Raw genomic sequence first — 15000 nt, 5'->3', positions numbered from 1 at the left:
GTGTGTGTGTGTGTGTGTGTGTGTGTGTGCGCGCGCGCGCGTGAAAGAGAGAGTAGGGGGTGGAACGAGTGGTGAGGGGGAAGTGAAGAAGAAGCACCAACCTTCCAACACCCCCTACCCCCATCAATATCCCCCCCAGACCCCCCTCCCCACCCCCCCTGAGCCATAATTATGGACTGTACATCTCATGCGCGCCCCTTATGATTCCCCCCCCCCCCCCACCAACTGACTCTCCGCCAGCTCCCCCCACCTCCACCCACCCTCCAGCACACCTTGACGCTCTGATTCCAGATGCCCCCACCCCTACTTCCTCTCCCCTCCATTTCCAACTTCCTCACACACACACACACACACACACACACACACACACACGTGAGGAGACCCCGCCCCGCCGTAAAAAGCCCACTCAGCACACAGGTCTGGCCGACATCCGATAAACAAGCCGGGCCCCAGGGAAGAAGAGCAGACCATAAAACAACTGACCGGACGTCCGTCCACACCACACGATACACAAACAGCCTCCACTGCCGAGTGGATGGACCGACTGTCGGGGGTGGGATGGACGTGGTGGGGGGCGGGGTTGGGGGTGGGGATGTGGGTGAGGAGATAAACTCCTACAGAGCACTGACCAAAGAACGCTACTGTTTATTCATAAACACAGATGTACATATATATATTTATATATCTAAGTGGGTTTATTGCAGACACTGTGGGGATGACCAAGACCATAGAAATGTGTCGCTCCCGATAGCGTGACCAGTGCAGGTCAAGAAAGGACAAGACGGGGCTTCCTGACCTATGTACCTCCCTGGGGGGGATACACCAAAATGTTATGACAGACGTCAATCAGCGTCATCACACACACACACACACACACACACACACACACACACACACACACACTCGCATGCACACACACGCTCGCATGCACGCACACACACACACAACACACACACACACCCTGGGTGTCGAAGAGATCTGGTGAATGCGTATGTACATGTGTGCTTGCAAGTGTATATGCATGTGTGTATGCCAGCTTGTGTGTGTGTGTGTGTGTGTGTGTGTGTGTGTGTGTGTGTGTGTGTGTGTGCGTGCGTGCGTGTATACCAACAGTCCTATATCCGGTTTTTTGTTGCACCGCACGACAGGAAATGTGAGCCACAAACCCAGGTCGCTGTGTCCCCACCCGTCAAGATTCAAACCCCGTGCTGAAAAGTCAGAAAAATAACAACAAAAAGGACACTTCCTTCTCCCGTTCAACGACAACACACACACACAAACACACACTCTCTCTCCCTCTCTCACACACACACACACACACACACACACACACACACACACACAAAGACACTCCCTCTTTCACGTTCCCACAGACCTGTGAGCCAAACACCAGTGTAACCGGAAACGAGTGAGCGAAAATAACTGTCAAAGGCCTGGAATTCCTGATCCCAATCGTGTTTCTTTTTAACGGCATTCAGCGATGTTCCCTCCACCCAGCCACAAATTCCCCCGTTCAAAAACACCCACACCTACCACTGTGGCAGAGTCGTCAAGTTCTCATTTATCGTGCAGGGGGGCACGATATACACATATATACAGACTTAACTCTCTCCATACGAACGGCGAAAGAGCGTTAACAGCGTTTCACCCCAATTACCACCATCAAAATATTGCAAGCGGAAGGCTCTTGTACTGAAGAGGTGAATGTTGACAAAGAATACCACAATTCTGACGACGGAAGCTAAAGGTTGGGTCACTGAGACACCCACTGGACATCCGAGGGGTCTGTGTAGAGGAGAAGAGAGGACTGGCCGTACTGAGTGAGTTAAAACAGCACTGGCTTGTTTAGCAGTGCTTTGTTTCGCTGAGTAGAGAACTCCCCCAAAGTCCACGCCAACCTCCACTGACTCTGGATAATTTCTATCGCTAAGCAAACTGAGCGCTGCTAATTTAACATCGCTTGTAAAACGCAACCCAGCCCAGTAAACAAGCTTCGGTCTTCTGAAGAAAGCTGGTTGAAACAAACGAGTCATGTGTGGGAAGCTGTTGATGTTTTCAGTCTATACTGCACAGACGCACCGCGGCTGAATCGGTTAGGCGTTGGACTTGTGATCCAGTGTTGACTGGTGATCGGAGTTCGAGAACCCCGTTTCAGCATGGTGTTGTGTCCGTGGGAAAGGCACTTTACTCCGAGTCTCCTCACTCCTTCAGGCTGAAACGAGCAGGAAAGAATGGAAGGAGAGGATTGGGCCTCGCCTTCCTGTGCCCAGCCCTGGACACAGTGGATGTGAATTCACTGCCCAGATGACCGTAAAGGCTTATGGGACTTTTTTCCACTTGATTTTGCATATTTGACATGCTAATCAACTCTGCAGCGATGTGGCGAAAGCCTCGACAGGCAGCCAAACAGTAACCCATTGACCGGGCTGCCGTGTTGAAGACAACTCTGTATCCTTCAAATTGAAATTGTTATTCAATGTTTTGTTTTTTCGCTTTGATGAAGTGTTGAATTTGATACATTTACCGATTAGTAGTATCTGAGCATGGTGTTTGTACGCAAATGATCCTTAGCTGTTAGTTGAGCATATCATTTTGGTTTAGGTACTCTTTGATTGTTCAACAGGACAGATGATTACGATGCAGACAAAGGCAAAAGAGCATCAACAAGCTTAAAGTTTATACTGTACTTACACGTTGCACATGAATATTAACGGTACGGCTGATGAACCATATTACCATTTGTATCAATAACTCCTTCATAAACATATCAAATAACTCCTTAACAGCAAATGAAGAAATGAAACAAATGAATAAACAAATAAGTAAGGCAACGTTACTATCAATATTAACATGAGACACGCTTGACTGTGAGTTAACGAAGCCTTACCAGCACGAACGTGCGTCATCTCCAGTCCCTGTGAACGTTGATGTTCCTCACTGGTTACATTCCTTATCGGTTATTCCCTTGGTAAACTAACGATTCTTCTTTCCTTTTAAGAAGTCTCTAACGATTTTCCTTTCCTTCTGAGAAGTCCATCAGGTAACTTTCTGTACTTGTCTTCATCTTTGATTCCATCCTCAGTCTATCCGTTTCCCCCAACTCACCACACAACCTCCCTTTTCTCTCCCAACTTATTCATTTATGTTCGTTTATTTCTGTATAGTCTGTTCATCTCAAGTGACAACAACATTCAAACGTGGAACTGAATACTTGAACTGGATGACTACAAGTGTGTGTGACGGGCCATTAAACAAACTGTTGTTGCAGTGTGGCCACCCTGAAGGACGGCCGATGAAGACACTGCTCTAGGGTTGCCCCTAACTCCACAGTTTCAATCCAAACACACAGGCCCTGTCACACAGCCCCAGTCATAAAGACTGTAAATCTTCACGGTTCAGGGCAATACAACAGACCAACGTGCGATGTTGAAAAATAAACATATTTTTTTGTCATGACGGGGGAAAAGATATGAGATTCTTCTCTCGGGTAAAAAAAAAAAAAAAAAAAAAAGGTTGTTGACACTCTTGAAAATACCAGCACTCACCTCCCTGCATTCCACCCCCTATCACCCAACACGCACACGCGCGTGTGCGCGCGCACATGCACACATTTTCGTCTCCTCGACAGACACGTTTCTACTGGTTAGAAAGAGGTGGGGGTGGGGGTGGAGAGGGAAATACGAATACGAAGATTAAGGCCTATACTGAAGGGGCTAGTACAAGAGAGAGAGACAGAGACAGAGACAGAGAGAGAGAGCATTCTGAAATGTCGTCATTCACGATCTGCAGCAGTGTGTGACGACCGGCGAATCAAGAGTAAAAAGATTTTTCATCGTTTGTCAAAGTCTTTTTGAAACCGTCAGGGATCAAATATTATTTAGCGTCCGTGTGTCTGTGTGTAAAACCGCGTATCTCTATGTGTCCCCATGTCTGTGTTTTCCCTGTGTGTGTGTGTGTGTGTGTGTGTGTGTGTGTGTGTGTTCCAGACTGAAAGACCAGTGTGTTGCCGTATCTCTGTGTGTCTGTCTGTTCCTAACAGGTCTGTCGGCACACTGCAGTGTCCGCAAAGATCGTCTTATCTCATAGACATCCTTTCTGACCCCATTCCTCTATCATCCTTCTAGATATATACACATATATTATAAATATTTACTCTCTCTCTCTGTCTCCTTCTCTCTCTCTCTCTCTCTCTCTTTCTCTCATCTTAGTGTATGGGGGGAGTGAGGGGGTGCTGTCAGTGTGTGTGCGCGCGTGTGTGTGTATGTATGTGTGTGCGCTCGCACGCGAGCGTCAGTGTGTGTATGCATGTGTGTGCACGGATGTGGGTGTGTGTGGAGGGCCGGGTTTTTTTTTCTTCATTATGTATACAGTTCTGCATGAAAACCTTTTCCTTTATGTGTGTGCTATTTGTAATAGATGTAGATTAGCAAGGACAGATTGGAAGAATAGGCAATGCCTAAAATCTTAATCCTTGAATAAAAACGTTTTGAGTTCTGAGTTCTGAGTTCCCCCCCCCCTCTCTCTCTCTCCAGACGCAGAAGTGGGGACAGTGGAGGAGGAAGATAGGAAATCCCTCTGCTCTTGGGAGCGCACGCGCGCATGAAAACACACACATGCACAAAACCACACACAGGCACGCACGCACGCACACACATAGACACAGACGCACACATGCGCGCGAGCACACAGATGCACAAAGAGAGAGAGAGAGAGAGAGAGAGAGAGAGAGAGAGAGAGAGAGAAATACACAAACACATCGGTACAGACCACAGTCATGGTGATTCGAAAACCGTGACCGCAAAATAATATGTATGTACGTATGTATACATGTATACGTATGTATGTATCTATGTCAATCTATATCTACATATATCCAATACATTTATACGAAAAGTGGCAGCACACGCATGCAGAAAAGATGGAATGTGAGCCGAGGGACGGAGGGGGCCTGGGGGGGACGTGATAGGGGTCGGGGGAGAGCAGGTGGGGGTGAGGGTTGGGGAGAGAGAGAGATGAGTGAACTGGGTCATATATAAGGTGACAGGCGGAAGACATATATAATAAGATGGCGCGCGACGCAAGGTATAGGGGGGTTTGGGGGTTAGGGTTAAGTGGAGGGAGGAGGAGTCAAACCCACAATGAATGACATTCCTGAGTGAAGCTGACAGGCAGGCCCCCACTCTTACATTCCACGGCAAGCAGCCTGCCCTGTTGTGCCTCTTACTTAACCCTTTCTCCACTGAACCTTACCCAAACCAGATCAGTGTGGCATCGATCGAAACTGCAATTCACGACTGTGTTGTGCACTGTTGCGTGAAGTCACTGACTTTGCTGTTGACCGAAAGTAACGCAGTCCCAACAAATGCAGTCCCGGTAAAGACTGAGGAATGACATGCTGACATCTATCCTCAATGTTATCTCAGTGAGGTGAAAGCCTTCGCTGACGTGTAGCAGCAACCATGGGGCTAAGCCATTTCTCCAACCCCATTTATCCCTTCCTCCCGTCTCCCTCTCCGTCTCTCTGTCTCTGTCTCTCTCTCTTAAAAACATAACATTTCTGACGACAGAAAGGCAAAAGAGGCAGGGAAAAAACGCCAGTGGAAAGTTTTACGACGAGGTTTATTGTGGTTAACTACTAACTGAGCGGTGAAGAGCTTTACTGCCGGGAAGCACGTGTGCGTCAATGTGTGTGTGTGTGTGTGTGTGTGTGTGTGTGTGTGTGTGTGTGAGTGTATGTTTAGTTTAAAAGTTTTTCCACTGTTTAGTGATATTAGACGGGTACAAAAAAAACACCAAAAAACAAAAAAGAAAAAGAAAAAAAAACACAACAAAAAACGTATGTGCGCATAGGAGATGACGTGTAGGGTACATGAGAAGTTTCAGTTTCAGTAGCTCAAGGAGGCGTCACTGCGTTCGGACAAATCCATATACGCTACACCACATCTGCCAAGCAGATGCCTGACCAGCAGCGTAACCCAACGCGCTTAGTTAGTACATGAGAAGAGGTGGTGGGATGACTATAGTGAGTAGTGGAAAACGAAGAGCTACAAAGAACTCTGTGTGTGTGTGTGTGTGTGTGTGTGCGCGCGCGTGCGTGTGTGTGTGTGCGTGTGTGTGCGTGCGCGTGTGTGTGTGTACGTGTGTGTGTGTGCGTGCGCGTGTGTCTCTTAGTGTGTACCTGTGGAAGATGGCAATCACACAAGAAACAAACAAACTACGTACAGGTGTCTAAGCACAGGCAAGACCGATCGTGGACTGTATAATCACTGCAATTCCTCATCGTTTAACGAAAGCCAACCGCGGTATACACACAAAAACCAATTGCACGTACGATAAAATACAATACACCATACCACTTAATTAATCCCTCACTGTTACAAGGGACAGTTTTGTGTTCATCTGAATCCACGAACATCACTGGTGGACGATGAAGACGATGATGATGATGATGTCGATCACGCAAGGCACCCCCATCCCCCTCCCTCACCCCATCCCGTTATACAACACGATACCCCCCCCTCCCCCCCCCCCCCCACACACACACATCCCAGACCAGACTGACTGACCTAAACAACAGAACAAACTCTCGGATCTCTGCAAACAGCAGCAGCGACAACAATATGATTCGACATCCGTCAGTGTCGGAATACAATGGAGATGCACTCTGGGTGGTGACTGAAACAGTGTCGGGTGTGGCTGGACAGGCCAGTAGCACGGAGTGACAGTGAGTCACTCCCACACTGTGCACAGGTGAAGTCTGACGCTGGTCTGTCTGTCTGTCTGTCTGTCTGGCTTTGGGTTTTTCTCCTGTCTCTTTGCCTCGTAACGCGGCAACAACTTTCTAATCTAGAAACAGGATCCGACCATTAAAGAAAACTTCTGTTGAATCAGTCAGTTCTCTCTCTGTCTCTCTCTGTATCTGCCTCTGTCTCTGCCTCTAAATCGGGACTTTTGATAAGTTAAGCATGTAGAGAGTCCCAGGGACACTTACCATAGTTCAAGGGGACCTCAACCTCCATTCACAGTGTCACTCTAACGCTGCACAGTCTTATCAACTCTTCATTGTTGCCACACACACACGCACAAACACACTCACTCTCTCTCTCTCACACACACTCACTCACACACATACACATTCTCTCACACACACACGCACACTCACACACTCACTCTCACACACACTCTCTCTCTCTCCCTCTCACACACATACACACACACACACTCTCTCTCTCTCTCACACATACACAAGAGAAAGAACTTTTCTCCATAGCAGATGATTCAAGCGTCAGACTGTGGGTCCCACACATAACTTAACAGGGTTTTCACTCTTTTCACGCGTTGGATCCACAATTTTGTGGAACGTCCCAATGACCCGCTCCATGATCATGCCCCGAGTCCTTTCCATTTTGAAAGCAACAGGGATGGTGTCAGAAGCCCCCCCCCCCCCCCCCCATCCCTACCCCCCAACACACCTCATTCCCTTCCTTTCCCATCCCACTCCCCTCCTCTCCCTCCCTCCCTCCCTCCCTCTCCCACCTCAGTTCGAGGTCCAATGACATTTCACGGGCACACAGCAGCATTCGTTTCCGGCACGACAGTCATCGTTCTTCTTCACTATCCAGACACACACACACTCTCTCTCTCTCTCTCTCTCTCTCACACTCACACACACAAACACTTTTACAATAATCATTTATGCAGAACAAGTGCATGGCGCGACCTCAATTGTCCTCTCAATCGGTGGCCTGTTTGCTTCAAATGGTTTGATTGTAGAAATTGACTGTCTGTCTGCCTGTCTGTATATATACATACAGCATATATGAGGACAGCCAGAGTACCCAAGGCCAGACTGAATGCAGCCAGTGAGGCCAGTGACATTCTGTGAGGTTCAACCCCTGTGACATCCAGGTCGTCCTTTGGGCGGCAATACGTACATCCTGACATGTGAACTCTCTAACTCCAACTCTCCCTCTCTCCGCCCTTCCTCCCTCCCTTCTCTCAGCCCCCCCCCTCCCTTGCCTCCCCCCCTCTCCCACACACACCTCTCTTCTCACACTTTCCTCCACCAACAAATGTCAGCTTCTCCTCTCCCCCCCCCCCCCTCTCTCACCCCCTTCTCTATCTCTTTCCCAAGCCAGGGGCGGGGGGGATTTTCCCTCATTTGTCGTACACACATGTTTAAATGTACACAACCACACAGACACACATACACATACACACGCGCTTGTGCTCATAGACATTCACAAGGAGACAAAAGAGAGGGAGACAGAGAGACAGAGAGGGGAGACAGAGAGAGAGAGAGAGAGAGAGAGAGAGAGAGAGAGAGAGAGGAGAGGGGTGAGAGCGGTGGTCGATTACGACAAGAAGTGAAAGGGAAGGTTGCCAGTACTAATTACAATGGATCGCACACTGTACAAATTACCAGGCTGCATGCACAATGAGGTCACACAATGACGTCACACCGGGAGGTGGAGCGGTGACCTAGTTGTAACGTGTCCGACAAGGAAGCGACTGTCCATGAGTTCAAGTTCCATTCAAGGTCCGGGATTTTCACCTCCCCTCCCTCCCTCCCTCCACTTGGCCTTGAGTGGTGGTCTGGGTGTTTGTCATTCGGAGACAGAAAACAGGTCCCGCGTGCAGAATGCACTTAGCGCAGCAAAACAACCTATGGCAGCTTATGGTTGCCGCTGGAAATATTCAGTATTAATTAATAAAATAAAATAAAATAAAAACCAAAGAACCACTTCGTCAGTAAAACAAGAACACTTGCTGACAGAAAAAAATATGGGTGGCGGGAGAGAAGCCCGAATTTCAAAGGAATCTGTTGTGAGATAAACCGATACACTACAATGGAATACAATGTAATATAATACATTGTTGATATCATTCCATGTCTTCTTTCTTTTCCACCTCTGCCAGTCACGCTGTGTGTGTGTGTGTGTGTGTGTGTGTGTGTGTGTGTGTGTGTGTGTGAGCGTGCGTGCGTGCGTGTGTGTGTGTGTGTGTGTGTGTGTGTGTGTGTGTGAAACAGATTGTCAGAAAACAGCGCCCACTACAGTTAATCATCCAGGCGAAGGCAGCGAGTCACGTGTATTCATCAACGTGAGAGTGCACAGCGGAAGTGTCTGTGCATATTATAATGTGCTATGTTACCCTCAGCTTTCTTTGTCTGAGCTCTGTCTGTGTGTCTGTCTGTGCGTCTGTCATTGTGAGTGTGTGTTTCAGCACCCACATTGAAAATAATAAAATAATAAAAAATAAAGCACGCACCACATTAAATTCACACACGCAGTGTTCATCCATCAAGCGCACGTGCGCTCTTTCAGCTTGTACAATTTGACAGCCAGCTGCTACACGCGGGAGAAAGGTTTCCCCACCCCCTGTTGCCTCGTCCCTTGTTTTGATAAACACGCTCAGCAGCACTGAGGGCGAGGAGGAGGAGAAATAGGAGGAGGTTTTTAGAAAGCGCTGAATTCAAACTTCTTTTTACGTTACGAATCTTGCGTGCTCGGGTGTATGTTGGCACATGCATGCGCGCGCGCGCGCTCATGTGTGTGTGTGTGTGTGTGTGTGTGTGTGTGTGTGTGTGTGTGTGTGTGTGTGTGCTCTTTCATTAAAAAAAAGTATGCATAGAAGTGTTCTGATTAAAAGTAAATATATACATAATATACGTATAGCAGTGTTCAGATCTTCCGTACACATGTGCACATACATCATCATAAAAAATACCTGTACTATAAGCATATCGCGCAGTAGTAGAACACACTGGCAGCATTGCTGTGTTATAACTACAATGATTATCGTTACTGTTAAAGAATATTTTTTTGAGTATGTTAAATGTAAAGCACTACGCGCATAATAATGGCAGCAAGATTTGTTTTCAAACGATACATGATACAGACAGGAGGGTGCAGGGGGTTATGGAGGAGGAAGGGAGGGAGGGAGAGAGAAAGAGAGATAGAAAGAAAGAGAGAGAGACAGTGTGTGTGAAAGTGAGAGAGATATACAGATAAGGAAAAACATTTGTCAAAGCCGTAGTTATGCCATACCGAAAACAAACGGCAGCGTTGGAATGCGGTAAGTGAACATTTACATAGTTGGGGGGAAAATATGCGTGGTGAGTGACAGCGTCGCTCTGTGTGTGTGTGTGTGTGTGTGTGTGTGTGTGTGTGTGTGTGTGTGTGTGTTTGTGCCCGCGTGTGTTCGTTCTTCTGTTTCGCGTTTACATACATTTTGATTTTTGACGAAGATCCACAACCACCCCCACCCCACACTTCCCTCCGATGATTTGTTCTTTCATATTATGATCAATCTATGCTCTGTGTGTGTGTGTGTGTGTGTGTGTGTGTGCGCGCGCGTGTGTGTGTATGTATGCGTGTGATGGGCGCGTGTATAACAATGTATGTATGTATGCATGCATGTATGTGCATGAGGACGTGAATGTGCATGTCGGTGTGCACTGTGTGTGTCAGTGTGGGGACGGGCAGTCAGGGACCCTGGCAGTCAGCCAGGAGCAAAACAGTGAAACAGCACACTTCACAGCACCGAGTCACCTTGTGCACAACTGATGAGTCAGGAATAATTTTTAGGCATGCTTCACTTTCCCCCCATTTAATTCTCCCTCCCCCTCTCTTCCTCTCTGTATGTATCGCCCCCCCCTCTTCCTCTCTCTGTCTCATCCATCTGTATATCTTCCTCTCTCTGTCTCTTGTTTTAACAGTCCGATTTTAAAAAACGCTGCAACACCCACACAACGAGGGACGATGGTCGACAAGAATTAATCATCCTAAAGCCCTCTGCCTCTCTCTTACATTATGACTACACACATGACACATTATAAACACACACACACACACACACACAATATATATACACATTATATATATATATATATATATATAGAGAGAGAGAGAGAGACAGAGAGATTATGAACACACCTGCAGACACACAATGAGATACACACAGACACAGACACAGACGCGGCCAAGGGAAAATACCTCGAAACGTACCCCTGCCCTCCCAAAACCCCCAATCCAAAACGATGAAGAAATACGAACTGTCTCTCTCTGTCTGTCCATCTTTCTCTCTCCCCCTCCCTCTCCTTCCCCTACCTCCTCTTTATCCACTCTGCCCACCCCGCGTCTCACCTGGGTAGCTGTGAGGTGGAGTCAGTCCAGCCGGGTCCTTTCTGCTCACGTCCCTCTGGCTCTGGCTCAGGGAGGGGGAGCGGGAGTGGGAGGGGGACGGGGAGGGGGAGGGGAAGGACGCCCCCTCTAGGGCCTGGTTCCCCCCACCCCCCAGTGACGTCACGCTGTAGCTCCAGGCACGGTCCCAGGGCCTCAGAGGTCGGCCCCCGGGAGTGGGGGACAGGGAGAGGGAGGGGGGTGGGTGGTGGTGGCTGTACACCCCCCGGGCCCCCACCGCCCGCGCCATCAGCCCACCTCCACCACCACCACCACCACCTCGACCAGCACCTGCAGCCCCTCCACGCACACACACTAAACTGTTGCTCCGACGACGACCAAAGGCCGTGTCTTGGGAAGCCGGGTGGTGCTGGTAGTAGTGGTCGGACGACGAATCAGAAGCAACAGGAGCAGCAGCACCTCCAACGGCGAGAAAAGACGACGACGACGACGACGTGGGAAAGCCGGGGACGTGCAGCAAGCCCCGAGCACCGCCACCACTGCCGGCCGCCAGTCCGCGGCTGCCGCTGAACCCCGTGAAACTGGAGCTGCGCCGTCGCTGGAGAGGTCCCTCCTCCTCGTCCCCCTCCTCCTCCTCCACTCCCCAGTAGTACACCCCCACGTCCTCCGTGTACTCCACCTCCACCCCTCTGCTCCTCACCCACACTCCCCCTTCACCGTCACCGCTGCTGTCAGTCATGGCGGGCCCGTGGCGGTGAGGAAGATAAACTCCCTCCGGTGGGAGCGGGGCGGGAGGGGGAGGGGGCGAGGGGGAGGTGGTGGTGGTGGTGGGCAGGCTGGAGGAGAGGGGGGCATGCTCGTGGATGTCGGGTAACGGTAAGGGCAGAGGTCGCACGAACTGTCGGGACGACGGGCCGCCCATCCCCCCCACCCCGCCGCCGGAGTACTGGTGGTGCTGGGACGTGGTGGGAGGGGACGGTGAGGAGGGGAATCTCTTCAGCTCCGTCCCTCCCCCTCCTCCCTGGCCTCTCCCCCCCAGCCCTGAAGGACCCACCCCTCCCCCCTCACTGCCGCCGTGCGAGTCGAGGGCCGAAGGGCTGGAGGTCTTGAGGGCCCGGGTCACCAACAGCTTCTGAGCGTAGGTCACCTCCTCGCTCTGCTGGGGAGGGAGGGGGAGGGGGAGGAGGAGGGGGAGGGGAGGGGGCAGGCCGTGGTTGAGGTGGGGGTTGTTGTCGCCTCCTCCTCCTCCTCCTCCCGCCGCCGACCCGTAGCTCTCCCGGAAGGGGCTGGCGTAGCTCTGGCGCATGCGCGCGCCCGCCGTGCCCATGGCGATGCGTGCCCGGGCACGCGAGTTGAGCTCCGCCAGGGTGGAGGAGTTGGAGCGGGGCCGGAACTGACGGCAGCAGGGACAGTGCTGAGGGGAGTCCTCTCCCCCTCCCTCCTCCTTCTGGGGGCCCGACTGATGGGGGGCAGGGTGGGGGTGGGGATGGTGGTGGTGCTGCTGGTGGTGATGGATGTCGTGATGACGACTGTTAGAGGAAGAAGCCCCCCAGTCAGCCCCCTCCTCTTCCTCCTCCACGTCCAGACTGTGAAAGGAGGCAGAAAAATGCACGGGGTCCGTCATCTGGGTCTGTTGTTGTTGTTGTTGTTGTTGCTGGTGGTAGTAGTGGTGTTGTTGTTGATACTGTTGTTGTTGTAGTTGTTGTTGCTGCTGCTGTTGGTAGTGGCGGTCTAGCTGCACGCTCTCCGCGGCCAGGCTGAGCACCATGCTGGTCTGTGACAGCGACAGGTCCCGGTTCAGGCTGGCCCGCCCGCGCCGCCTCACCAGCTCCAGCAGCACCCTGTCGCCGCCGTACAGCGCCTCAGACACGTGACGCAGCTCGTCCGCCGACATGCTGCTGGCGAAGGGGCGTGGCTGGGCGAGGAGGTGGTGTGAAGCAGGAGGATGAGAGGGGTCTTCTTCCCCCGTGGCGCTGTCGCCGTGGTACCGCTTACCCGCCCTTCCCCGTGCAGCTACCACGCTGGAGTCGACCCCGCAGCCACTGACGGTGGTGCTGTAGCCAGAGTCCGTCGTCATGGGACCTTCAGCGCCCTGGGGCAGCAGGAGGTGGGGGTGGGGGTGATGGTGGGGGGAGGGGGAGGGCTGCAGCAGGTAACCGTCACCAGAGGGCGCGGGGGAAAGGTGCTGGAGGTGGAGGAAGGGCGATGAGGTGGGGCAGGAGGAGGACAGGGCTAGGGGGGCGTGAGGGAAGGGAGGGGGGCTGTCGTCCCTCGGAGACCGGTGGTGGTGGTAGTAGGGGTGCTGGTGAGGGTGGTGGTGCTGGTGGTAGGGGCGGTGGGCGGGGGAGGAGGCGACGGGCGTGGTGGGGGTGGTGCGGGCGTGGGGAGGAGGAGGGGAGTAACCGTGACGACGACCGCCACCCCCCGCCGTCAACAGCTGGCTGCTGCTTCTGCTGCCGCTCATCCCCCCGGGCCGCCTGGCCGCTCTCTCTGCCCCCGCCCCCACCCCGGCCCCATCCTCTCCCCACGCCCTCTCCTCACCGCTCCTCCTCAGCTTCAGGCGGGCCGCCACGCGAGCTCGTGTGGCCAGCAGGTCCTCCGCCCCCGCTCCCTCCCCGCCCCTACCATCACCATCCCCCCAGGTGGGCGCGGTGGAGGCTGGGGGAGGGGGAGGGGGGCGGTTGAGGAGGAGTAGCCCTTTTTTCACCGGGTCTTTGCCGTTGGGGACAGGGATGGCCTTCCCCTTCCCACCTTCTCCTCCCTTGGCGGTGGCGTCGGACAGCGAGGAGCTCCGGCCCCGGAACGACCCTACCCGACTGGAGGAGGAGGTGGCGGCGGCGGCAGCGGCGGCGGCGTTGCCCTTACTGCGGGACTTGAGGCCGTGGAAGGACCAGCTCCGGCCCCGGGAGTCTGGCGTGGTGGCCAGGTCTTTGTCGTGGGGGTGGGGGTGGGGGCCGCCGTGCTTGTTGCCCATCTCGTGATGCTGCTGTCTGCCCCCGGCCCTCCCCCGTCCTCATGCCCTCCCCCCTCCCTCTCTCCACCACACACACCGAACGGTGATCACAAGGTACTGTGGGTGTGGAGGGTGAAGTCTTTTAGTATTTTTAATTTATGTTTGGTTCTTTTGATGATAATATATTTTGTTGTTGCTGTCCCTCACATGCGATCCTGGGTCCTTGTATCTGGCTGCTGTTCCTTCCCCGAACAGTGGGTACCGATTCTGTCAGAGCCTCTTTCAAAAGGCGTAGCTTCAAAACAAGAGCTGCTCTCTCTTTTCACAACTGTTGCATCCAAATGTTCACAAGTCCTGTATCCAGCAAGCTGTTCACGAGCATTGTGTTCAAATGGCTGCAAGCTCCCTGTCAGAGGAGGCCCGGCACGCCGTCTCGCCAACAACAGCTCAGCAGAGTTCCTCGCGCACTGTTCACAGTCCCCCTCACCCCAGTCACCGTGGGTAAGGTGGATATATGTCAACAACACCTGGCACACGTCCTTACCTCGGACTTCACACTTCAGCTGGGCGGCGTACCATCAGTTATAACAATCCCCAGTCAGCCAACAACTTGGTTAATCATCGTTGTCCGTTGTTGAAAAAAAACAAAAAAACAAACCCAAAACAAACGATCAAAAAGCTTTAACAAGTCTATCACCGGTCATATCACAGTGTCCATGCAATACTGTTGGGTTTCTTCTATCACACAAATCCACTGGAGAGGAGAAAAGTCAATCCAGCTCCACTGAAATCAGGACCGATAACCACGTCCGTTCCTGACGCCGTCCCTTTCCATCACCAACAAGCCACACATCACACACCTCAGCTGACGCTCACAGCAACCATTTCTTCTTGTTCCCCCAA

General features: G+C 52.0%; 1 protein-coding gene across 14 annotated transcripts in view; it reads right to left on the bottom strand.

Annotated features, from left to right (window-relative positions):
* LOC143290385 (uncharacterized) overlaps positions 1 to 15000 on the bottom strand; it is a 119762-nt gene that overhangs the window by 89270 nt on the left and 15492 nt on the right. For 13 of the 14 annotated variants that reach the window (XR_013056381.1, XR_013056379.1, XR_013056383.1 and 10 more), the window contains exon 2: positions 11148 to 15000. This exon is cut by the window's right edge and continues 271 nt beyond it. Coding sequence is in view for 4 of the 14 variants with exons in the window: in XM_076599776.1 (XP_076455891.1) it covers positions 11148 to 14118 (2971 nt within the window). In the remaining 10 variants the exon portion in view is untranslated. The remainder of the gene's footprint in view (positions 1 to 11147) is intronic. The other variant, XM_076599777.1, reaches the window with a different exon arrangement.

Source organism: Babylonia areolata, chromosome 15 (assembly GCF_041734735.1).
Source record: "Babylonia areolata isolate BAREFJ2019XMU chromosome 15, ASM4173473v1, whole genome shotgun sequence".
NCBI lineage: Eukaryota > Metazoa > Mollusca > Gastropoda > Neogastropoda > Buccinidae > Babylonia > Babylonia areolata.
Note: the sequence above shows the minus strand (reverse complement) of the source record. Positions and strands in the feature narration are given on the sequence as shown.